The sequence below is a fragment of the Colias philodice genome, chromosome 7, assembly GCF_061535455.1.
Source record: "Colias philodice isolate Cphi_HAF_F1 chromosome 7, ilColPhil1 Martin Lab GWU primary, whole genome shotgun sequence".
Classification (NCBI taxonomy): Eukaryota; Metazoa; Arthropoda; class Insecta; order Lepidoptera; family Pieridae; genus Colias; species Colias philodice.
Genome location: NC_143092.1, coordinates 4,919,648 through 4,946,783, shown reverse-complemented (window position 1 = coordinate 4,946,783; position 27,136 = coordinate 4,919,648). Strand labels below are relative to the sequence as shown.

General features: G+C 31.5%; 2 protein-coding genes across 3 annotated transcripts in view; one reads left to right on the top strand and one right to left on the bottom strand.

Annotated features, from left to right (window-relative positions):
• The first annotated feature begins 3,207 nt into the window (after positions 1 to 3,207).
• Setd3 (SET domain containing 3) overlaps positions 3,208 to 27,136 on the top strand; it is a 29,195-nt gene continuing 5,266 nt past the window's right edge. Inside the window, exons 1-4 of the mRNA XM_089697244.1 lie at positions 3,208 to 3,641; positions 3,855 to 4,076; positions 4,876 to 4,964; positions 5,386 to 5,525. Coding sequence (XP_089553370.1) covers positions 3,356 to 3,641; positions 3,855 to 4,076; positions 4,876 to 4,964; positions 5,386 to 5,525 — 737 coding nt within the window. The 5' untranslated portion in view covers positions 3,208 to 3,355. The remainder of the gene's footprint in view (positions 3,642 to 3,854; positions 4,077 to 4,875; positions 4,965 to 5,385; positions 5,526 to 27,136) is intronic.
• LOC149487037 (uncharacterized) lies at positions 5,839 to 15,531 on the bottom strand. 2 transcript variants are annotated; one of them, XM_089697243.1, is made up of 6 exons: positions 15,049 to 15,531; positions 9,191 to 9,934; positions 8,958 to 9,086; positions 7,384 to 8,695; positions 6,721 to 7,287; positions 5,839 to 6,647 (listed from the first exon to the last, which is right to left on the bottom strand). In XM_089697243.1, exons 1-6 carry the CDS (start codon positions 15,193 to 15,195, stop codon positions 6,151 to 6,153), a joined length of 3,396 nt encoding a protein of 1,131 aa, XP_089553369.1. In that variant the 5' UTR covers positions 15,196 to 15,531; the 3' UTR covers positions 5,839 to 6,150. The 2 variants fall into 2 exon arrangements, with proteins under 2 accessions (XP_089553369.1, XP_089553368.1); XM_089697242.1 differs by lacking the exon at positions 8,958 to 9,086.

The window sequence follows — 27,136 nt, the reverse complement described above, 5'->3', positions numbered from 1 at the left end:
GAACACTATGAAATTATTCTAATCACTGTGTGATTCAAAAGTTATCCTATTATCTGTGAATTGTGGTATTACAAAGAAGAATACTCATAGGTAGTTAGGTACTTTAATAGGGAAATACTGTATTTCTTCCAATCAAGATGAATTTACAACTGGATGAATAATATAAATCTAATGAAGCCTCGTTTGTCTAAGAAACAAAATATACATAAAGGTTACAATAATAAATAAAAAAGCACATAAGGCTTATCACTATGCAGTGATCTCTGGTAAGTATTATTTTATACTTATAAGTATTTTTTTGTTAAAATTCATATCCAAAATAATAATCAGCACAATATGATTAATCTACAGACTGTAATAATATTAATTCTGATAACTAGTTCATACTTGTTAACATTTTTGACTAGGTTCAACACGAGTCAAGCTGAAGCTGAAAAACATCTGACTTCGAACTGCTACGTAGGTATTATATGAATATTATAAGCCATAATCAATAACCTAAAAATTCTTTATATAAAAATGTTTTCAATAGGAATACCTACTATGAATCTAAAAATATTTTTTAACAATTGAAGCAATAAATATTTCATGAGAAATTATTTCACTAACATAAATATTATGTGCTTCTGAAATTTTTATAAATTGATTGGAAAAGCATAGCTGATGCGATTTTAGAATCGTTTGATCCCCGTATTACCTGCTGGTTATTAAAATTTAAATAAAACTTACTGGAAAATTCGTTAAAGCTTAATTTTCTTAATTGGAGAGATATTTCCCGTAAGCTACTAGATGTCTGTATCGGAAATAAATCTTATAATATGTATTTGTCGATGTGTACATAGGTACATAATATATCGTTTTCCAGTATAAAATGTATTTTTTTTTTTTATGACAGAGCAAGCAAAGGGGCAGGTGGAGCATCTGATGTTAAGTGGTCACCACCGCCCATAGACACTTGTAACACTTGAAGTGTTGCAGGTGCTTTGATGGCCTTTTATGGACAAATAAGCTCTTTTATTGAAGGCCCCAATGTCGTAGTTGTTCGGGAATACCGCAGGTGGCAAATATATCTATTTACAGTGCAAAGAAAAGCAATCAATACCTACTGATGAACAGCGAGAACACCGGAGCGATTATATCATGTTAGCAAAAAACTATTTACGCATTAGGTCAATTATAAATCGGAAAATTATAATAACTCGTTATTATAAAACATCACAATAATATATTGAGATATATAAATACTTACTCGCGCTTTAGATGATTCATCTTAGCCGGTTTTAATGATGACAATACATCATAGTAGTATGAACGTTTTTTATTAAATAACCGCCTATATAGCTAGAGGCGAAATGATATAAAGTTCTACACCATCTGGGTCTCACACATGTATATGTACCAACTAGTTAGGTACCATATATGATATATCTAACTAGTTTTTAATACAAATTAATTTAATTACATATTGAATAAATCTATACTTAACTACCTAATTAAGTACTTAAATGTTTATTTTAAAAGTTACTTTATATCCGCTGAAGAATTTCTTTTATTAAACGCGCTTATCTCAAGAATAACTGAGTCTGGATTGAAAAACATTTATAGTAGCCACAAAAGGCTATATCGCAAAAAGAAAATAGTATAGTGCCTAGCAAAAATGGAAAATAATTTGACAGCAGATGAAGTTGCGTGGGCATGCAGTTCTTTACGTAACGATACCACCCTTAATCGATACAATAATATGTGAGATAAGTGTCGAAGCAAAATATTATAAAAATTGTAATGTGAATAAATTTTGGTAGATGCATGACTTGAATAAGTACAAACAAACTTTGCATTAATTATTACTCATAAATATTGTTTAATAATTGAGGAACATATATGATTATTCTAAGAAGTATTGATTAAAACGCCTGATTACTGAGAAGGTTTTAAATTTTAAACGTGTACGTTCAAACCATTTTACATTTTTAATCTGATAGATAATAGATAAAATTTTTAAAAGTGCTTGAGTAGTGTTCTAAGCTTTTTCAGTTTCAATCACCTATTTTTTTATCTTAAAATGAAATAAGTACATAATAGTAGTACGTATTTACGTTTTGGTTCTAAATTAAATATGTAGTTACTAGTTATACATAGGTACGTATTAAAAATCCTATCAATGATTTAAATATTATAATACTTTTGCTAAACTCTAATGGAAAATTCTAGTAAAGCAATTCACTGTTCAATAGGTAGGTAGGTCTTACAAGAAACATGTTAGAGGATCAAGAGCGCAAAGCAGTAACTTTAAGAAAAGTAAAAACACGAGTTTTATTTAAATATTTTTGTAGGTGATAAGAATTAAATATTAACAAGAGTACGAAACGAGTGCAATTATTTAATTGCAATTCTTTAGTTGACAAGTGGGGCGCTTTCAAATAACTTTTCTGAGAAGTTGTTAAGCGTTTGCCAAGTTTCAGAAGCACCATTGCCATTGCCAGATATTTCGATGTCAATGCTCAGTAATTAAAGTAATGTAATTTTAAAAGTCCACATAAAAAATCTTATCACTTTGAGTGGACCCAAAAAGGTTTTCAAATTTTGATAACAATCGGAGTAGAAGTGATATCCCACATATAAAATATCTTATTTTACACCAATGGATTTAGCTTTTAACGTCGATTATAATAAATAAGTAATCATTTACATTTAATTTTATCGCAATTATGGAAAACGTATTAATTATTATAGCTGTTATTCTACATAATATTATAATATGTACAATAATTATTTTTCATAAGATTGTGTTAGGATAGACACCTTAAGCTATCTTAACCTTCTATTAATGTTAATGACTCTACCAAGACTCTACCCAAGAATCATCATAATATTAATGAATGAATTCTTATACCTAATACAGCTATTTTCCCTTTGATAACTTGTTGATAACCACATCTTTGTAATACCCGCCGCTTAGAAAATATTTATAAGAAAAAATACAAAATTATGATTAAATAAATAATTGGAAAATAAAAGTGGAATCCTGAAATTGTTAGTTTATAACTCATAATAATAACAATACAAGTTACTTGTTTAAAATAAAAAATAAAACAGTCACATAGCCTAGCATCTCATAGGTAAGTTGCTACAGAAAAAGTGGAAATGTCATGTGACATTTAACTTGATATTTATCTGTCAGTGTCAAAATTATTTTTGACACAAAATTTGGGTTCATATTTCATTGTTTTGTAGTCGCTCTCTATATTTAGATATCCATTTTTTCACGTTTTATAAATTATTTTACACATTTACAGATATTATTTTAGATAGTATAAATAACTCTTACACATCAATTTTATTTATATAAGTGAATATGGGGCGGAAACCACAGTCAAAGCCAAATGAAAAAGAAAACAAATTTAATCAGCTTAAACGAAAAGAACTTTCAAATATTGTGCAGAGGCTGTTAAATTTAACAACAGTATTTTATGGAACGGGTAATGCGACCAAAGTTTGGGATCATCACAAAGAAATTGATCCCCTTATCAAGGAAATTACTAATTTGGAAATTTCCCCAAAAAAGCCGCAAATAGTGTCACGACAAGCCAATATAGAAAAGTATGTCAATTGGTTAAAAGAGAATGGAGCAGAATTTGAAGGTATATTTTTCTATTTTAATATCTTGCCTTAGTTTTAAATAATAATAATTGTTACTTCTAACTTCGACATGATAGTGACATCACTTGAATTCTTATCACTTACAAAAGCATAACATTCTTAATACAATCTGCTGCAATACATAAATCTGAGATTACCTAATGTTTCTCACACTAGTGAGCGATCTAATAATTTTAAAACATTTATTTTTCCAGGTGTCGAAATAGCTGAATTTGCGGGCTATGATCTCGGCTTGAAAGCACTTAAAGAGTTTCCAGAAGATTCCCTCATCCTGACTATACCGCAGAAAGTTATGATGACTGAAAAGGATGCACATAAATCAGAGCTGTCGGAGTTCATAAAGCGAGACCCATTGATGCAAAATATGCCTAATGTGACATTGGCACTCTTTCTGCTACTTGAGAAAAGTAAACCAGGTAAACTTATTGAAAATTATTATATTTAATTATTATTTCTGCCATTGTATGTGTTTTTTTCTCTTATAATCTCTTGATTTTGCTTTGTTTCCTATTTTCTCTGTTGTTTTATAAATGTCTTTGATATTAACAAATCCAATATCATGATATTAACTCAAAAAGTAGTGCATAGATTTACTTCAAATTTGGTACAGAGATAACTTTAGACCTGAGGAAGGACATAGGATAGGTTTTATTATCCCAGAAATTCCACAGGAACAGGAACAATGCAAGTTTTTCATTGACTATGCGGGCGAAACAACTGGTGGAAAGCTAGTCTTAATAAATGTCTTTGGTATTAACAAATCCAATATCATAATATTGATTTCAACTGTCTTTTAGTTCTAAATGCTTTCATTAACCCAACTTGCATAATATTATGATCTCTTATTTTATCTCATGAACTCAAGTTTGCTAAGTATTTATTTAATATGTACCTATGTTATTTACAAAACAAGGTCATAAGAAATAACAATTATATGCATTTACCTACCATGAATGAATCTGAACACAATTTGAATTGTAAACTAGCTAGCGGTAATTTCTGTGACCTTATTCTTAATCAGTTCTAATTTATTTTAATTAAATGCAATATACATTCTATGATTTTTACAGTTATTAGAAATTTCAAAGATGTGAAGCACAGTTTTTTCTAACATTTTATTATGACTGCTTATTTTAATTCAAATAAAGTTAATATTTAAGTAATATAGAATTTGTAACACCTTCAGCTAACTACTTATAAATGATATTATTTCAGATTCGTTTTGGAAACCATACATTGATACTCTGCCGGAGAAATATTCTACCGTTCTGTATTATGATTTGGAAGAATTTGCTGAACTGAAGGTAATATACTGTCTAATATTTTTATTTGAGAAATGTAAAATATCCATTATACTAAAATAATAAGAACTACTTGAACAAGAAGTGTACATGGCAGATTTTAACTTTAAGAAACCCGGGGCTATCATGAACAAAGCCTCATGCTAGGTTAGTTTAATTGTGATTACATAGTAAAAATTGAATTTCTAGACTCTGAATTTAATATATTTGTATATGGCAGAGGCAGGTTGCATGCTAACACTAAATAAAGAATTTGGTGTTGAGATATAAACAATTTCTACACAAAGTGACTTATGTTATAACAATTATACATGACTTACCTTGCATTATTTTGAATTAATTATAATTACAAGGCAAAATGGATGTGAAGATTCAATAAAAAAAATTAACCCATTATAAATACTATTTTTTTCTATGTTTGCAGCCATCACCAACATTTGAGTCATCACTGAAACTGTTCACGAATATAGCGAGACAATATGCATATTTTTGGCACAAAATCAACAAACCAGATGTACCTGTTTTGAAAAGTTTGCAGGATATATTTACTTTTGAGAATTACAGGTCAGTGATTAAATTAATAAGCATGTATAAATATACTGTTCATATTTATAACATTACGATTTTGCTAGAATTCGCGATGTAAGCACTCAAAAAAGTATATCATATTTTAAGTATGATCTGAAAACTATTAAGTACATTTTTCTTTCCCTCATCTATTTAAATTGTTTTTCATAATTTATGATTATATATGGTAGGACCTCATATATAAGTGCATTGGATATGTGAAATAGCATTCTATTTTAACCTCGTCTTTTTCTAAAAGACCCTTAAGCAATTTTTGGAGGGTGTTGAACTTTTAAAATGAAATAACATGTAAATATCACTAATATATTATTTATTCAATCCTTGAAATACACACTAAACACAAACAAATATAGTCTTTTCTTTAATTATTGCACTTGCCACGTAATACTGAGCACCAATATTGAATCAATCACAAAACATTCTTAGCTCTGCTAAGCGTAATGTATTGGTCATTGCGGCTTATTTCAATTGAATCTTAAATTAACTCAGCTTTAAAAGCTGTTCATATATGTTTCCTAATTCATAATCCTAATCCAACTAAATGTATTAAAAATAAATTATGCTTAATTTCAGTCTAATCTCACGACAAATGCAACAATAATTACTGGAATGGTTTTCTTAATGAGTCCCACATGTATTCAGGCGAATCGGCATCAGCGTGTGTGTCTAACGTATTAATTGAATAAATATTTGAAGTAAGCATAGGACTTTTACTTCGTGTGCTGCTGTTATTTTTTGTTGATCGATTTTCAAACACTGGCGAAGGAATTCTTTCTTCATTGGCGCACTGTTTGCTTTCGATCATTTTACTTTGTTGTCTCCATTTAAATGCTGCATATGTCAGTAAAAAGAGTACAAGAGCCAATCCTATGATACTTGCTGTTACCACAGTAACTGATCGTGCATTACTAGATGTATTAAATGCAGGTTTCGACGGCCTTTCTTCTATTTTTTCTAACAATTTTACTTCAAGATCTTCCTCGTTTGATGCCACATTGTTGTTTTTCAAATGTTGTAAGTCTTCAAATATAATAACGCTGTCACCATCGTCATCCTCCTCTAATAAAATTTTCTTAATCGTATTTGGTTTCGAAGATACTGAAATAAATATAAATACAATTATTAAAATAATTCATAAACTAAACACATTACATTCTAAAATTATATTTACCTCTGGCCTGAACCAGTTCGTCCGAATCTGATTGATTATTGTTATTATGAAGAAGTTTAAATATATCATTCCAATTGACTAATCCTTTGTCAGTATTAAATACACGACCTTCTCGACCAGATTTTTGTTCGCTTATAGTTTCGCTGTTCGATGGAGCTTTATAATCTGTTGCGTTCATATGTTTTCGATTTTCTTTATTTTCACTTTGTCTACTTGTATTACTGAATAAAGACATAATTCCCATATTTTCACCATTTTCATTTACATTATTTCCAAAATCCATAACCACGGGAATGTTCAAATAGTTTGAATTAAGTGCATTTAAATCTAAATTAGACTTAGGGTCGTGAAGATTTGCCTCTAAGAGAGCTCTTAAAGGATATGTTTCTTTGGATATTGGTTCAATCAAAGACTTTGACAAAAATGGCTCTGGGGGATTTGGCTCTTTCGATGCATTGTGAAATATATCCGCTAAATGGACATGACTTGAACCACGCTCTCTATGTTCTACCAATTCGTTAAGTGTCATGTTTCTTTCCTTCAGTATTCTCGAAAGCCTCGCCCGTGCTGAAAATACAAACAATATTAATAATAAATTATAATTTTGATAACTTAACGTGAAAGTAAACATGAGGTAAAAATATATGGTAAATGTATATTTACTCATAGAGTCGTTAAGAATTTCTTCTATTTCAAATTTCGCCGTATCTTCTGTGTCAGACATATAGGGCTGAATTTTAGGTAGTATAGAAGATTTCACATTGGGTGGCTTGGTGGATCTAAATCGATTTTGCGATCTCGTGGTCGATTCTGTAATGGTCGAATCTTCCAAAGTCGTCAAATTATTCCGATCGTAAGCATTTGTTGTTCCTTGCGTTTTAGCAATAAATTCTGATGCTGGTACCAAGTTACCCATTGAGAAGGCATCGTTTCTGGCCCCATCGTGAGATTCTTCCTCTAATTGCTTCTTTTGTTTCATACGTTTCTTGTTTAGCCTGTTGTTAAAAGCTTGCCTTCTTAATTCTGATGCGTTTAAAGTTGGTCTTATGGAAGAGTGTATCCTTGGCTTTTGCGTTATTGTTACGATTTTTTCTGTAGTGGTTATGGCAATCGTAGTAGGTATTGTTTCATCAGTATCAGTAGTTATAAATTCATCATTTTGCTGCGTATTTCTGTCATTAAATTCTGTGTCAATAGTAGTCTTAAATGAATGAGAATTCATGTCCACATAGCTTGACTGTGTCGTTGGGATCTCAGTATTATCAGTTTCTTGGAAGTGTTCAGTAGAATCCTCGACCATTACTGTTGTTGATATGAAACTGTTTTCACTTACCATAGGATCTTTTGTATCTGTGTTGGTTGGAACATCTGAATCTTGCTTAATTTTTTTATTTTTTGTATGAGTTGGCATGAATTCAATCCAATCTTTATTTCTATTGTTTTGATACTTTCTAGATGTTAAAGAAATTAGATCCCTACTTAATTGAACTTTACGCGTATTGTTATATGGTCTTGTACGTAATCTCCTACGTACATGGAATGGAAATCGACGTCTTGTATGAGTCTCAGTAGTGTTTTCGATATGAGCATTCGAATTAATCTCTACAATTTTTTGAGTGGTAGTCGTTTCGTCCGGAGTATATGCGGTTGTTAATATTTGTTCGGTAATGGGCTGCTCTTCGATTATTTCTTGAATATTATTTTGCTCTTGACTTCCGGATTGGATAAAAGTTAGATGATTTTGATCCTCATTGTGGTTCGAACTTGTATTGTTCGCTTCGATGTTATTTTCATCCCTTAATTTTTCTGTGTTCTCGGATAAATCGCCAGCCTGAAGTAAAGACAATGCTTTTTCTCTACCTTGCAGTAAGTCACTTAAAGATAGATTATTTTGTTGCAAAATTTCACTCAAACTTCGACCGTTTGATCTTTTCAATATAGCTTTTAGTGCCTGAGGTTCAAGGGGTTCATTATCCTGAAAACAAATATAAAATTAGTTCATATATAACATTTTGTAAACTTATACACATTTTTATATAGGTAGATTTAAATATTTTGGAAGTAAATATTAGTACAATACTTTTAATATTTATTAACGGTTGTGCAACATACAGCAGACGATGTGGTTAATATCTATGATTATTCAACATTATATAAGAACTTTTATCGAGATGATTATCGACGACTATTATCTACTATTTGTTATTCATATTTTCTACTTAATTACTTCGATATACCATTTGGAGATTTTCTTCAATATTTTTATATTCTTCTAAAGTTATTTTCTTGCAAAGTGGTATTATTTTGTTCATGCTCTTCGCTAGTCTCTGCGCTTCTCCACGTGTACTATGATTTATACCCTTTAACTTAAAGTAATTTTGAAGCAAACTTTATCAATAACTAGGATATTAAATTTCTTATTAATAATGTAGGTTCTATCTAGTGCTTAAAATAAAAAGTTACCTATTACCTTTAATAAAGCTTTCTCTTTTTGGCTTATAGTATTTTTGGTCTTTTCTTTTATCTTATCTTTCTTTATTTTTATATTGTCTTCTGGAATTGGCTTAATAAGAGACTCTAATGAGAATTCTGACAAAGATCGATCGTTGTATGCTGGAAGAGGTTCCGAAATAAGAATTTTGTGATCATTTTGGGGTGCAACATCGTCCCCATTGTCTATTTCTGTGTTGAGTGAGTAAGGTAGTCTACCATCTTCTTCGTTCTGTTCCATATTATCTTGTTCATTCGTAGCATTTAAGGTTCCATCGTTAAACTGCTCGTTTCTTATATTATTCCATGGGTTTTCATCAGGTATTGTTTCGTGAAATCTAAAACCATCAAATTCACTCAATCTAGGCTGTTGCTCGGTATCGATGGGACGTTTTCGCCTATGACCCCGCCTTCTAACTGGGCGGTCAATGCCTATTTGGTCTCCCCATCGATCTGTTTCATCTTTTTCTTTGTCGTGACGATTGACTTTCTTCCTTCGCCTAACCGTTTCTGGAGGTGTGACGAAATATTCTTGATTACGGGGTAATACATCGCTGTGGAATACATGTCTTTCCTGCGGTTCAAGGTCATCTGCTGATATTTGTGGCCGACGTTTTCTTTTACGCGTTCTTCTTCGTTTGGGAACTTCATCTGGAGTATCGTTTTTCCAAGCTTCACTTTGGGGAGTTTCTGGTAGTTTTGGATTTTCTAATGCTCTCCACGCCTGGAAAATAACAGAATATTCGTTGATTTTAATATGTCATGACGTATGCACTATAAATAATGAATATTTTCATAAAATACACGATATATTTATAGTAAAGTTATGTAATGATTGTTATTTTAAGGTCTACCTTATTGTTTTAAGTAATTATTTTTTAATCGGACAATCCAAATAGATTTATTTATAAGATAAAAGAAAGAAATATAGCTTAATAAGGCTGAACAATAGTTCAGAAAATTATTTAGGGCCTATATTATGTAATAAATATATACTTTTCACTCATAATTATATGTGAAAATTTGTAATCTAGCAACGATTATACTAAAAACAATAATGTGAAAATTTTCTCGCAGAATAACAATAATTACATAAATCATAACGGCATAATTTGTATATCGCTCGACGCTCATCATCTTAAAGAATAATAACACCCAATTCTTATAATAAATCTTCTTATAATAAATATCTAAAGAATAATAACAATTTCAATTTACAATATGTAAATTGAAATTTCTAACCTTTGATCGAGGTTCAATCGAAATTACCTTAAGATTAGCAGTCAAAGTTCAAATATCAAAAGTGTATTTATTACATCTTTCGGTTATCTCATCGATATTCGAAGAAAGCCGTTACAAAATATTGTATGGCATAATGCTAAGAAAGTTGAAAGTGGTTGGACCGGTTTGGCCAACCTGCGGCTTATTAACTCATGTTCGCTAATGAATACGTCACACCTGATAACCAATAACTTGTAAGTTATGTGCGATATGGTATATGCTTTAGTTCTCATTAACACCTAAATTGTATGTAACCTAAATACAATTATACGCTAAAATTAGGGTGAAATGTTAATTTTTCTGTCATTGCTGAAGAAGCTTAATACTTTTTTAAAGATCATAACAGAAGCGCATATACAGGGTGTAATCGTTAAGTGTGCACAGGCGATTATTCCGCAACTATTACAGATTCAAAAAACTTTAAACTGATATCGAAAGTACTTAACCTAATGAGTAAAATGGCCATAATAAATTTTAAAAAATAATACGAGAAATATCTAAAAAATTAACTTTAAACCCTCCCATACATTTAGTATGAGATATGAATATCCCATGTACATGGGTTGATCCAAAAGTAATGATAATCAATATTAAACAAGGTCATTACAGTTAAAATAATTATGTATTTCTCTAGATAGTCTTCTAACTAGAAACTAGGAAAAAAAATATCGAAGTATTAATATACTTCGATATTTTTTTTAATATCGAAGAAAAATATCGAAGTATTAATATACTTCGATATTTTTTTTCCTTAACTTAGAAAAAAAAAACTTTGACTTCATCTACAAAAACCCCTCAAAATCGGCCATCACTTCGCTGTCGTCTTAAAATTTCTTGTATCGACGGTGTTTCCTGTGCCAAGGTAAGAGATAGAATTAACTAGGAGCTAGATCTTACAAACAGGGTGGGTGTTCAAGCATTTTCAATGCCGATTTTTGATTGGCAGCCATCGCAACTGACGCTTTGTGATCTGGTGCGTTGTCTTGGTGAACCAACATTCAAGACCGAAGTTTGCCATGTCTCTTTTTCTTACTAACCTACCCGCAATCTTTTAATTTGGTCTGTGTAGTAAGAGCCCTGTGTAGTAGTGGCTACCTTCTTAAAATATTCCACATTTCTTCAGCGTCCCAAAAAACTACGGCTTTAATCTATCCCACTAATTTTCACTTTGAAAATCTTCACCGTCACTTTGGAAGCTCGCATCCAGGCCATTGATTGTTTCTTGGTTTCAGCATAAACATGGTGAACCCAGGTAACGCCCATGGTCACAAATCGTGACAAAAAATTATCCTGATCTCATTAAAAATTTAGAAATTCACCCTCTAAATGTCGAATCGTTGTTTCTTCTTTTCGTCGGGAAACATTCTGGCTCGCACTGTTCACATTAAAATTAATGTTAATACTTGAAAACGTGGCCTGTAGATATAATTTTTTTGTGATAACTTAGTGATTACATGAGCAAGCATAAAACATTTATTTTATATTTTTATGTGCACAGGAAATACCCAATTATCATTACTTTTGGATCAACCTATACATTTAATATGAAAGATTTTAGCTTTTTTTTTTTGTTTTTTTGGTTTTCTGCTTTAATTACTTCGCAAATTTGGAGGGAAGTTCATTCAGAAACTGTAAATAGACCTCCTCATTGTATTGCACAATAAGGACGTCACTTCGAAAATCTACTATGAATACAAAATGTATGGGAAATAAATTGTATGGGAGCGTTTAATGTAACATTTTTGGTTATTTCTCGTTTTATTTTTAAAAATTTATTATGGCCATTTTACTCATTAGGTTAAGTACTTTCGATATCAGTTTAAAGTTTTTTGATATCTGCAATAGTTACGGAATAATCGCTTGTGCACACTTAACGATTACACCCTGTATAGACTTTCTGACTGTATTAATTCTATCTTGGAAGAGAGATGACATAATAAAAATATAAATAACACTACCAGTAGCAAAATTCCATTTTACATTTAATAATAAATATCCAAAAAAAATACTTTTCCGTTACCTTTTTATACTTTTAGTACCTAGTATGTCAAAGTCCATCAAAGCCCATCATGTCTGAAATTACACATTTCCTAATTAATATAATATCATTTTGAACATTAAAATTATGTAAACAGGAATAACTTTCTCTTTTAATTTTTACTTCTTGCATCAACGTTGTTTATTTTACAATTATTAAATTTCAAGAAAATTTTCGTAAAATAGGTACTAAAAATAAATATTACATAATTAATATTGTATGGACTTATGAACACATAAAAACTGTTAAGTATACATAATTTATGGCTGTCCTCAGCCATAAAAATATAAACGAGTTTTTAAATTAAGTCAATTAAACTTTCATATTATACAAAAAATATGCTTGCATTCGTTTGCAATAATATACTTTCTCAATCAATATATTTGCATCTCTTAACATAATATGATCGTATTGATGATGATTAGTGTCTGTCGAGAAGATTCTATTACCGTTCGTTCAACATGCGTTTTCTTTAGATGACAAATCTATTTTTATTTCATAGGTATTATAATGAACAATAATTTATTTATTATACATTTTTTATTATATCGTGTTTGATTGTTATACAAAATATCCATAAATTATCATTATTGCCCTAATAAAAAAATGTCTCGTTCTGGCAGGACACAGAAAGCTGATCACCTACTTGTCCCTAAAGGCAATGCGCAATGGTCAGTGATACTAGGGTACACGGGACTTCACATAACCTTAATTTGATGTGCTTGTCAATAACTAATCGATGAATTGTTTTAGTATTTGGATGCAAAGAAGAAATCGATATAGAAATGTATTAAATACAATTATCGAAGATTAATGCAAACCTAGATGGGAGAGCATTCTTCATTTAATTCACATCAATTCTGATTTGACCGAATACAACTATGATTCAACCGAATACAATTATATTAACTCTTAAATAATTACAGTATACCCTCAAGCTTAATATAAGCTTCACCTATATGTTCGTTAGTAACCGTCTCATAGACGCTATTTTGACCTACTTTAAATTGACAGATTGAATTCAAACTCTCTGCACTTATCAAGTATAGGTGTCAATACAATAATAACACGAGTTTTAACGTTTTTAATAAATTAATTGATCTCAGTTGATGCAATGATATAAAATAATAATATATAAACACCAACGAGCTTATACTTCAAAGCTACCAATGTCTATAACAAGTCCTTATAAAGGAGTCGGAAATAGAAAACTTGTCTCTACCATTTCCCCGTAACTGATAGACCATTTTATCTTTCTAACAAGTTTTCTAAACGTTGCGTATTGAATAAGTTCTAAACATTCATTAATGTCAAGTAAATATGCAGTTTTATTTAAAGAACGATGACCGAATGAGGAATAAAAGTAATACCTATTATGTAGTTGATTATTGTGTTTAAAGTATGTATATGAAAATGTCAGAATCAGAACATCTCTAGAATATTGAAGATCTGTTTTTATGTGTGCATCTTTTCCTCATTACAAAATATACGCATTTTTGGATTTATAATATCTATTGTATGTTGCATCAAAGTTTTTTTAATGCTAATGGGAGTGTTTAAACATTTTTACAGCCGTCTGTCTGTATATTTGTTCTGGCTAATCTTCGAAACCACTGGCCCATGTTTCACGAGACTTTCACCTCCAGATATCTCATGTTATACATTATAAATTGCTTCTTTTATTTTGTTTAAAAGCATTGTTCTCGACTTATAAACGCCTACAGATTTCGTCAATAAGACGGTACTTTAAGTTATTTAACACAAACGATGCCGCGGGCGTCAACCGGTTACTACAAATTTAGAATAGAGTATTTGCAATTTCCATATTTATTGTTATGTAAGAAAGAAATTATACTAATCATATTATGCAGACAAATATATTTTATATTTATATTATATAATTATGTTAAACTTAGAAATTTTGTATAACTAGTTACATAACTGTAATGCGATGTTTTAGAAAACTTCACGGCGAGATTTGTATTTGACGCGTTCAAAGTATTTTTTTCATGGTATAACAAGCGTTTGAAAAGAAAACTACAGTTATTTAATTAATATTGAGTTTCAAGTGTCTTTCCGCATTTTTTAATTAGCGTTGAGGTATGAAATATATTTTATATGTCATCATATCATATAATATGACATTTTAGAAAGATATATTTGACTTGTTTATGATTTAACGTTGAATGTTCCGTTGCGTGACTACCTATATTATGTTTACAATGAGCGTTTTTTTGTTAATACGGAATTATGTGTAATTTCAGATTATCGTAATATGCCGACTTTTTATTAACGAATTTACTACTTTTTGATGGTCAATACACCCCTATTTCGTTTCTTATTTGTAATATCTAACAATATAAGTAATTATGCTGTATTTTTTTTAATGAAATGATGCATTTATGGCTAATAAGAACCTACCTCATAGTAGTAAATTTATTTTAACCACTTCACAATTGATAACTAAATAAGCTTTCGATGATTAAAGTTAATTATATACTTAAGTATTAAGTAGTTACCTGTTCATAGCTAGGTACTTCGACATCTAAAGACCGGGCGCGCATCCCCCTCTGGGCCCTCTCGTATTCCTCTTCAGCGGTATGCACAATGATAACCAACGCAGCCAACGTACTGAGCAGTGTCATGGCGATTCCTGCTTTACCCATATTACAACAAAATACACAAAACCCTAAGGCACTTCACACACACAGTCCACTTTAGTTCAGACGTGAAGCCCGATAGAAGGAGGCTAAGAGAATGAAGGGTTAAGAAAGGAAATAAAATTGTATCAATCCACGCATGCACCGGATCAATTGTGTACCCTTATCGACGGTATATTTGTAAACAGTCCGTTATCGAGTGTCGTTTTGTCGGCGGCAATTAACTAACTGCTTGATTAGTGGGGAAAAATGTAAGATTTCTCGCGCGAGTTTCCCTCCGTTTTTATTTTATTCGAACGTGAAAGTGACTCGGTATACGTTTGCGCGCTGCGGTACGGCGGCTCTGAGTGGCGTTTTGCTTTGGGCTTGATGAACTTTGAAGCTTGATAGTTTTATTAAATTTAAATTAATATCCCGGACGTACAGTTTCTTCCGTTCGTGACGTCATTTAATCTTAAACTCATTCTATGCTCATACATTAATGTATTATGTATTGTTTGTTTTAAATATGTAATATAATAAAAATTTAGAAATTCTCATTTTTTATGCGAATATAGAAAGTGCGCGCAGCCAATCAGTCAGTGAATTCAATAAATTATATCTGAATAAAAGATAGAATTTAATGTTTGTCGCAAAATATAGGTATTTAAAAATAATTCGACAATAATTAACAATTCTGAAAATTGATGTTATGTTAATTTACATCACTATTTGAGCTATTTGAGCAACTGAAAATTAAATTCCGTTGTTGATCACAATTAATTACAATTTTAATTTCCTAATAGTCACTAGAATACGTAGCAAACGTCATAATATATATGTTATTTAGATTTCTATGTGCAAAACGAAAATATTTCGATGGGTACTCCATCCAGCCGTCATAAAATGCGAAGAATCGTCTAGAAAAGCAATATGTAACTGGAAATTCGAAGTGACTTAATAAGACGTCTATTAAAAGAATTAAAACGATTTCCATAACGTAAGAGGAATCTACCATGCTGATCACTGATCTTAGTATTATGTGAAACGGAATTTATGTGACGCGTCGCCTGCCATGAGGAATGTACGTTGGCTGTTCAAAAATCAATATACCATATAATCGGATGTGTGATTTAATGTATGGAAATGTTTATTTGCATGTTTTATTGGAGACTTTTTATTTGTTGTGAATTTTTTGCTTGAAAATTTATTGGAAAATTTAGGGGTTGGTTGAACCAAGTGCGTTAAATAATTTGCACGTTTACGTTTAAAAAACGTTCTTCCAAATATCATAAGTTATAAGTCAATCTCCAAATTTCGAAGTAGGCTCTTTCCTGAATTTATAAAATCAAATCGTAATCGAACTAATTTCTTTCCTTGTATTTCATACATCAACGCATCGCGACATTTTATTAAGAGCTACTAGAATATTCCTGACATGCGTGCAATTAACAATGTTCGTAATGCATAAATATGCGTTTTCAATCATCAGGTATCAATGCGTATGTTATAAAAAAGTTTATCACCAAATTATTGAACTACGTACAAAGTACGCTTTCAAATTACGATAATGTCACACTGGGTGTTCGACCGCACACGAATATTGTCATATGACTTGCACCAACAAGTGTTGCCTACACTTCCGTGTGATTAGCAACCTGTGAATTTCGATTTTTCACGCCATCTTGCTCGATGGCATTTCTGTTTTCTATCGATGTTTTACAAGATACACGTTGCGCAAGATGGCTTTGCAGATGTGACACTTTTACTCGAGTTACTGTGTGTAGTGTGTACAACTGTTTATAATACACCATAGCAAGATGTATGTATGGTTGTGTGTGTGTGTGTGGAGACCGATGTTTTAATTCACATCAATTAATCAAGTAGTGAAATATTATTCACTAAACTAATATATTAAAAATACATTCAAGCCAGGTCGGTATTTCTTAGTTTCCAAAAGTAGTAGGTATGTAGATATTACTTAATTTTAAAAGTTGTTTGTCGGTAATTTAAATGCAATTATATAATAAAAATCAATTTTAAAAAATAATTCAGGTTAATAGATTGAACTTTCTAATAATAAAACCGATATTGCAATTCCTGCCTACTGTCACATGTGTATATCATTCCAAAAACTTGAGTAGAAAGATATCTATCTATACTAATACTAAATATATAATAAAGCTGAATAGTTTGTTTGTTTGTTTGAACGCGCTAAACTCTGGAACTACTGGTCCGATTAGAAAAGTTATTGTGGTGTTAATTGACCCATTTATCGCGGAAACTATATCATCACGCTAAGATCTACAGGAGCGGAGCACTGCGAATAAAACCGCGGGGCACACCGCACAGCTAGTTATGAGATTAATAAATTGATAAAGGCATTCTTATTATTTTCTCAAGCCGATTTCATACCGATTGGATTATTCTAAAATTCCAACATTAAGGGCTTGGTCTAGTAGTGCAAACAAATGCATCCTGTCATCCTATATGTAAATAATACAAATGTACTAAGGGAAAGTTGCTCTACTTAATTTTTAAAAATTAAATCATTCGTATAATTTAATATTCGTAATAAGTACCAAAAATGACAATTTGAAACAATTTTCGTGAAAATTACACCGGGTGATTTTTTTTATCAGTACACAAGATTTGCGAATACTTTCTATTGATATCTTCAACTTCATGTTTATATAACTGATCAACTTTTACAAAGAAATTTAGACGAAATATAAAAAAAATAAGCTTTCCATACAAAATGCATAACTCTATACATTTTTTTCGACCTAAGTTTCTTAGTGAAAGTTGTTCAGTTTAACTAATAAAACGGATAAACAAATTTTGTATATAATAAAAAAAATGTAATGTTTGTGTTAAAAAATTATAAAATAGAAAAATACGCAAATGAAAACAAAAGATATTTATTTCTGACTAGCTTCCGCCCGCGACTCCGTCCGCGCGGATGTCAGTCTTCGCGTCTTCTACAGATTTAATATATTATGTATAATAATATATAGATTTATATTTATAAACCTAATAAATCTTTTGCTAGCATTCTGATGCTTTATCGGTTGCACTGGATTTATCTCTTTTTTTTCAATCGCTTGAATGATATAGGATGGGTCCTTGATGGCATCGAATGCTGAAGTCTCGAATCAATCAATTCTGACAGTAGGCAATTTATGTAAAATCCAATAATGGTCCATCATTTTATTTTGCCTAAACGTTACATACTTTTTTATATATTCTATTTTTAACGAATGATTCACTCCAGTCCAAACAGCAAATAAGCAGACTTCTGCTTCTGCAACGTTTAGTTGTCCCTGAATTTGGAAAAAATAGTCATGATTCTTATCTATGACAAAAGTGTTATTTTTTGCATTATATTTCAAATATTAAATTTTTTTTTAACCGCATCTTCCGCATTCATGTCTTTTGCCGGAATTAGACATTTAACTTCTACTAGTCCCATTTTCCCTTTTTGATATGGGAGTGTATAAAGTAAATTTTTTAGATATTTCTCGTTATACTTTTAAAAAGTTATTATTGTCATTTTGCTCATTAGGTAAAGTAATTTCGATATCAGTTTTAAGTTTTTTGATACCTGCAATAATAACGTCATAATCGCCTGCACATACTTATCGATTACACCCTGCATACAATCCACCATCCACATTCATAATGTTTTCCTGTCCTCCTCTCCTTTACGCTGTTCACCGATACATTTTAAATGAGTAATTCTGCTACCACTGAAGGATGTTTCATTGTGATCAGCAAATTTTCACCACTGTTGTCGATTATTTGTTTTTCATTTTTAATCAGCAATTGGGAATCATCAGTTTTGTTTTTTGCAGATTGGTGATGTACCCTAACAATACGTCGAAAAGGGAAAGCATCAACGAATTATCGTTTTCGTCCTCTTTTTTATTCTTCGCGTCTCTGTTACTTCTGTTTGTTTAGTTCTCAACACCCACTGAATTTTCTATGTTATTGTGATCTTCCATTACATCTGAGTTTTGATGATGTGATGATAATCCATTCGTTTTAATATTGGTACTTAGAGTTGGTAGACTAAACTAGAAATGGCGGACTAAATTTGTCAGCGCGTCTGTAAGATCAGAATATAAAACCAACATCCTGTATTTAAGTAACAAAATTAATAATCAAGCAACATGCCGCTACGTTGAAAATGACTAGAAGAACAAGTCAATAACTGCGTTAAAAACAACCGACTTCAAACTTGCACTTGCAACATTTACAAATACAGACAAAAATGCTCATAAAATAAAAACTACTGGGCCTATCCGAATAAAATTTTTATGGGACCAATTCGACACCATCCCGCATCGAACAAAAAAAGAATCACGTAAATCGGTCCAGAAACAACGGAGTAATCGGTGTACATACATAAAAAAAAAAAAAAAAAAAACATACCGGCCGAATTGATAACCTCCTCCTTTTTTGAAGTCGGTTAAAAAATTAAAACACCTCGGATCAATTTTGGAGTAAACAAATCATTTTCCCCGTATGGGGATTTCCCCGGATGAACTTGGGAAGTTCAAGTTCTCAATACAAGTTTATATTATATTTCGTATTTCTCAAACGAAAAATAAACATTTTTGGAACTTCAAAAAAATTATATAATAAGAACATTTATGAGCTTACTTTAGTTTTAAAGAAATATACATCCCTTTACTGACACCCCGTAAAATAAAGAAATTGTTGCCAATCACCTTTGCAATCTATTTGGTTTCATTAACTTTATGTTAGACATCAGTCCGTCAGACATCAATGTCAAAGCTTAACTACGTGATACAGTGATAAAATTATAAATATTATTTACATACGATTTGCGAATAATTCCGTTTTAAAGTTGGTGAATCTTGAGTGGCACTTTGTGAATTTGATTAATTATTGTTATCTCCACTGAATCATTAATATTTATCAAGATATTGAGTGATTTCGAACTTGTTGAGAAAGACAAAGTTTATTATACCCGCAAATAGTAAGCTAATAAACCGATGTCAAGTTTTAAATACTCACTGTCATTTGATTTTGACAAAGTCAACGATACAGTCTACCAACATTACCAACTCGTCAACATCACAGATTAGTAAGAATAACGTTCCATTCAACGCATCATAAAAGCATTATATACCGCAGCGTTTCTTAATAATGAAGTGCAGGGCTTGCAACAGGATTATAAAACCAATTGATTCTAAAATTTGTTCTTTGTGTTCTGGGCAGTATCACTATCAGTGTCTGGGCATATCGAATGAAAATTTTAATAAGGAATCGAAACAAACCAAAGCCAATTGGAAGTGTCCTGACTGTAAGAGTACTGATAAAAGGGGTGATAACACGAACACACCTATAAGACCGCAAATAGTACCCAGCCCACCATTAACTTCAAGCAGTACATGTGACTTTGTATTAGAAGACCTCAAGTTATATTTTGAAGAAAAATTTAAAGAGTCAACCGCTACTATTCTTTCACAAGTCAAACTGCAGATTGCTGAACATAATAAAGCTATACATCAGGAGTTGGAGCAAGTAAAAACTAGTATCAACTACGTGACTGCGCAGTTTGATGATTTAAATAAAGAAGTGAAGGAAAAGGCTAAGATAATAGAAACTCTCACGCTGCATAACGAAGAGCTCCGTTCTCAAATCACTAATGTAAATATTCAGTTAAATAATATAGAGCAAAAATCACGGTCGTGTAACATTGAGATTCAGTGTGTACCTGAGAACAGAAGTGAAAATATTCTGACGACTATTAAACAGCTCGGAAGGGTTGTATCGAGAGAAATAGTCGACCACGAGATTGTTGACTTCCACAGAGTTCAAAAACTGAATCAACAAACTGACAGACCGCGATCAATAGTAGTGAAATTTATTAGTCCTCGCGTACGAGACGAACTACTGGCAGCTGTTCGAACATTTAATAGAACCAATTTTCAGGAGAAGCTGCACTCCGGACATCTAGGTATATCAGGCAATAAGCCAATTTTTGTCACCGAGCATCTGTCCCCTGCGAACAAGAAACTGCATGCATCTACGCGAATAGCTATTAAGCACAAACAATACGATTTTATATGGGTTAGGAACGGTAAAATATTCGTCCGTAAAAACGTAGCATCAAAACCTGTATTAATAGATAGTGAGGAGGCGATTAAAAACCTGTAATAATTAGTTATAGGTATCCTAATTAACTTTTCCTAATTGTTATTTATTATTTTGTCGTTTTTTATGTTTTTAAGTATATATTATCAAAATGTAAGAGGTTTGAGAACCAAAACTGAAAATTTTTTCTTAAATGTATTACAAAGTGATTATGACGTTATAGTACTGACAGAAACCTGGCTTAATGAATCTGTTTATGATTATGAGATTCTGGATAATAGGTATAATGTTTATAGACGGGATCGTAAATCCGCACGATTATGCCTCAGCAAAAAAGACGGCGGAGGGGTTTGCATTGCTGTACATAAGCGTTTAAATGTTACAAGAAGGCGCTCGTGGGAATCCAATTGCGAAGATATATGGCTAACGATTGATATAGCTAGTGGGTCTAAGCATTATGACCTAAATATCTGTGCTGTATATATGCCTCCTCCAATAACTCTTGATTATGTAAAATTATTTGATAAAAATGTCACCAATGTAATTTGTAACAAGCTTAGAGGTAACAAGATTAAACAATCATCTACTTTATTATTGGGTGATTTTAATATGCCGAATATAATTTGGGAACACGACAAAAGCTCATCTTGCGTACCGTCAAGAGCGAATTGTAATAATGTGGAAAACATATTTTTGGATGATATTATCTTTAACAATTTAAGCCAATGCAATTTTATTAAAAACGATAGAGGAGGTATCCTGGACCTCGTTCTTACGGATACTCCTAAGCTAATACAGGTTAATTTATGTCAACAGCCATTAATAAATTTAGATTCATATCATCCAGCTCTTGAGATGGAATTGAGTATAGGAAAAAGTCAAATCTTTCTAAAACAGGTAAGAACTCCAATTTTAAATTTTAAAAAAGCTAATTATACCGATATGAATGAAAAGCTGTCGCGTTTACAATGGTCAAAAATTTGGGAAGATGAAGAGAGTCTCGATCGGATGGTTAACAGCTTTTATTCATCCATCGTTCCCATTATAGAGGCGAATACTCCCTTAAGTAAACCTAAAAGTGAAAACTATCCAATCTGGTTTAGTTCAGCTTTAATAAAATGTGCGAAAGAAAAGAATAAATACAATAAAAGGTATAAATTATACAAAAATCCGAGGGACAAAGAAACAGTTTATATTCTGAGAAAAAGATATGATAGTATGTTAAAAGAATGTTTAAAGAACTTTAAAGAAAATGCTGGGAATACACTGAAAACCAACCCCAAACATATATGGTCCTTTGTGAATAATTTAAAACGCAACAGTGGTTCTATTCCTAACCAGCTGATCTTAGGTACTAAAACGGCCTCCGGTGGAGAAGAAATATGCGAGTTATTTTCGGAATATTTTCAGTCGGTATATGAATTACTTCCATCTTCTATAATATCCCAACCACAAAATAGCCCACCATCTGTGTTACCTGATTGTTTGAACTCAATAAGTAATATTTGTTTAAGTGAATGTGAGGTACGTGCAGCTTTAAAAAAACTTGACCCAAATAAAGGATCCGGCTTGGACGATATACCGAACGTTTTTCTTAAAAACTGCGCGGATAGTTTGTCTGGGCCTTTGTGTGAATTATACAATAGATCTTTAAAAGATGGCATTTTCCCACTGCACTGGAAAAGGGCGCGGTTAACACCAATACATAAAAATGGTGATAGAAACGCTGTATCGAATTACCGACCTGTGTCTGTTCTTCCGGCACCTGGTAAAGTTTTAGAATCGCTGGTTCAACAGAAAATTTACTGGCATGTTAAACATAAACTGCACCCAGAACAACATGGTTTTTTACCAAAGAAATCTACCACCACAAATTTAGTCAGTTTCATTGAGGATGTTGCGGGCGCGATCGATGAAGGACAGGAAATCCACGCTATTTACACGGACTTTAGTAAGGCGTTCGATTTAATTGATCATATTTTATTATTAAGAAAGATTTATGAATTGGGTATTCATGGGTCCTTGTACCGATGGTGCGAATCGTACTTAAGTAATCGGACTCAATTAGTCAAGATTCGTGGATATACATCACGAGCTAATGTAATCCCAACGGGCGTGCCTCAGGGATCCCACCTGGGTCCCCTTTTTTTCCTCTTATTTGTGAATGATTTGGCCAATGGTCTAAAGTGTAATTTTAAGATGTATGCGGATGATTTGAAGTTGTATATGCGAGTCAAATGCGAGGACGATAGGAATATGCTGCAAAAAGAATTATATCACGTTGAAGATTGGTGTCTCAGGAACAGAATGCTATTAAATGAAAATAAATGTTATTGCATGAACTTCACAAAAAAGAAGAACACGTTACCTCTTTCATATATTTTAAAAAGTAGCAATCTTAAAGAAGTAAATAGTATTAGAGACTTAGGAGTCATAGTAGACAGTTCACTAAATTTCAAAGATCACATGGATCACATAATAAGTAAATCGTCCAGTCTTTCCGGATTCATTTCTAGGCAATTAAAATACTTTAAGGACCCTGGCGTTGTGATTCCTATTTACAATTGCATTGTAAAAAGCGTCTTGGAATATAACAGTTGTGTTTGGTCTCCCAGCTATGCTGTGCATTCCAGTAGATTGGAGAGAATTCAGAAAAGATTTGTGTATCAACTGTCCTACATTAATAATCAATGCAAAACATTGGTATCATACGAAAAAAGATTGAGTTTTTACAAAATGAGGCCTCTAAGTGTACGCCGTAAGTGTTTGGACATACTGTTTCTGTACAAACTGATACATGGTCTTGTGGATTGCCCTGAACTCCTTTCGCGCATTAAAATAGAAGTTCCACGTCCTGCTAGCCGTTTGGAAAATAGGAAGTGCTTTAAATTACCCTATTGTCGTACTAACGTAGGTCAAAACTCTCCTTTATACAGGTGCTGTTCGTACTATAATGGTGTTAGGTATAATTTCGATATTTTCTCGAGTTCTCTATCCTCAGCCAGAAGTAAAATTTACTCTGCGTTGTGTAAAAATAATGGTAGTGTTACTTGAATTACTATAGAAGTTTAAAGTTTAAAATTTAAAGTGTAGCGTGTACATTGTCAGTCAGTTTATGTAGTTTCACTAAGCACGATGTGCTCACTAGTTTAGGAATTGCACCGCAAATGTTTGTTTTAGTAAATAGTTTTTAAGGCTGTTTATGTGTCAATTTCAATTTGTGAACCAAATAAAAAAAAAAAAAAAAAAAAAAAAAAAAATGTTCGAAGATAATTTTTTTTCTAGTAGTTACACGCGTATTTTTTCGTTTATTTTCCATATCGAAATCAAATGTTTAAAAATACGAATATTTGCACAAAACTAAGATAAAAATAATCAATTAACAAAAATATTAAATTTAATGAAGTAGAGCAACTTTCACTTCGGTATGAAGGAAAATCGAGCGTAGAGCACACGTCAGAATGCTCCGGCCCAAGGAGCGCGACTAAAGAAATTCGCTAGGATTTTTCCTAATTATTTTAAATATATTTTAATATTTAAAGAATTATCAAAATTCAAAAAAAAATTTTTTTAAAGGATTAATACTCATTGGTCTTCAACCAACTCGAATACTATTATTCGAGTTGGTTGAAGAGAAGGTTCGCTATTTTACGACGAGTTCGACTAACGCCCACGCGACTAAGCCGCCGGTACCAGCGTTCACGCCATCGTTTTTCTTTTTGTCATTGCGTACTAAGACCCCTGTAGAACCGCCATCCTGTTACAAATGACTCGAAATTTTGTGTCAGTATCTCCCGGTCTATAAATTAATGGAAAAAATAACTTTTAGCAGTATTTATCAATAGATTTTGTAAGGCAAAAAATGGGAAATTTAATGAATTTATAACGTTCTAATTAAGAAAATCATAAGTTTTTCGGCAATTGTATTCAGCAGTTTTTAATAACGACTATATAAGGATAATAATGTGCTGATCAGATTGTGTAAATTGTAATCGGTTGCAACGTAGTGAGTGCACAAACTTAGCTCGAAATGTCTTTGGGAGAAAGAAAGAAACTTATCTTGAAGGCCTGATTAAGGTAACATAAAGTAACTTTATAAATGTGAAAAAATTCACGCGCATTTCTTATATAACACTAATTGATAAACAAGAAAAAAAAATTCAGTTTATCATTTCATTAGCCGGGAAAAAATTGTCAAATAACTTGTTGAAAACGCAATTTTGCTAGACTGCAGCCTTAAGTGAATACAAAATCCAACAATGGTTATATTTTCTCCTGCAGCATTATGAACTGTGAAACTGCGTATCACCTCATAATTAGTCGTAAACATAATGGAATTATGTAAAATCGTTACATAACCGTAATTCTCTGCACACTGGCATTTCAAGTATCACGATTACAAATGCTTTTTATAAAAATATGTGCTCTAATAAGCTATTGGTCTCCCTTTTATAAAGGGTTGATGAAATTAAATATGGTTTTAAACAATGAGCATAGTATAATACTTTCGTAATTTTAATTAGGTTTCCTTTTAATGCTTTGTTTTCCTGTAAATAGATTATATTGAACTATTTATTTATTTATTAATGAACTATTTATATATTACAGAAAGTTTTGTACAATAAGGTGTTTATAAAAATTATGTTTAATAATATTGAATAAGTAAGTAAACTATATTTAACAACGCCTCCAATAAAAATTGTTACGTCACAACATTACGCAGCCCTGAGTACTAAAGAAAACATTTATTCTCCACGTATGGGTCATTGTTAGCGTTTCACATGAACTCTTACTTTCTTCCAACTCATAATAGATTGTTGGAAAAAAGCTCGTTATTGCAAATGACATGCGCGATCGATGTAGAACATCTATGTAACATGATGATGGTGCGTACACATGGAGCTAAGATATTTTTGTCAGAATATTTCATGTATTTTCTCCGTATCCTATACTTGTGCTTCTGTGAATTATTTATAAAACTAGCTAAATAAAATTATAGAAATGTATAACATTGATATCAAATATAGAAATTAATTGTATGTGCTACATTTCAATATGAATCTTATGTTGTTTATGTAATCAAAATGATTTTCTCACCTTCGCAGTTACGATTGTATGTGAGATTGCTTCACTTGTATTTTCTCTTAATTCATCGTAAAATGTACAAGTCATTTTGATTTTGTTTTCATGCTATTTTCGTTAATAATATTAACAGAGCGTTTATTAAAGTACCATAATCATATAGAAATAGAATTGATTATCGTTCGGAAACTTTGTTTGACTCCGTGTGGACCGACCATTACAATTTAATTTGAACATTGACGATTCACGTAGGCCTTTATGTAATTAAATAGCACTTTAAAATACGTGTCTGGTGCGATAGTTACCTAGAATAATTTGTGTGTCGACATGATGTAATATGTAAATTTAATTTAGAAGAAATGTATAATATTATGAGCAAATCATTATATTTAGATTTAAGTCTAATGTAATTATAGAAAATTAATCATTGTTAGAATTTTATTATTAGTATTTAATTATTATTTATTTCGTGATTCTTTTTACATACCCTGAAATTAAAAGGTTAATCTTATTTCAAACCCCTCCACAAATTCTCTACCTTATCATTTACATACGGCGGCAGAAAGCAGCTTCTATTTACTATAATACTTTTTACATACCGAGTTGTTGAACTTGAACAACACAAAGATTCCAGCAAAATTGCAATCTGGATTTATATTTTGTATCTTTTGGACCACGTAGCCTATAATCTTGATCTGTACCTAATCTTGGAACATTGATAAAACAGACCTAACTGTACTTCCAAACAAAGGAATATCTT

What these genes read in the sequence shown, in the direction of transcription:
- LOC149487037 (XM_089697243.1), bottom strand. Translation starts at nt 15,195, where the DNA reads ATGGGTAAAGCAGGAATCGCCATGACACTGCTCAGTACGTTGGCTGCG. An exon ending in AAGTACCTAGCTATGAACAG is followed by an intron (nt 9,935 to 15,048) that starts GTAACTACTTAA and finishes GTTATTTTCCAG; the next exon opens with GCGTGGAGAGCATTAGAAAA. An exon ending in TTGAAGAAAATCTCCAAATG is followed by an intron (nt 8,696 to 8,957) that starts GTATATCGAAGT and finishes ATTTGTTTTCAG; the next exon opens with GATAATGAACCCCTTGAACC.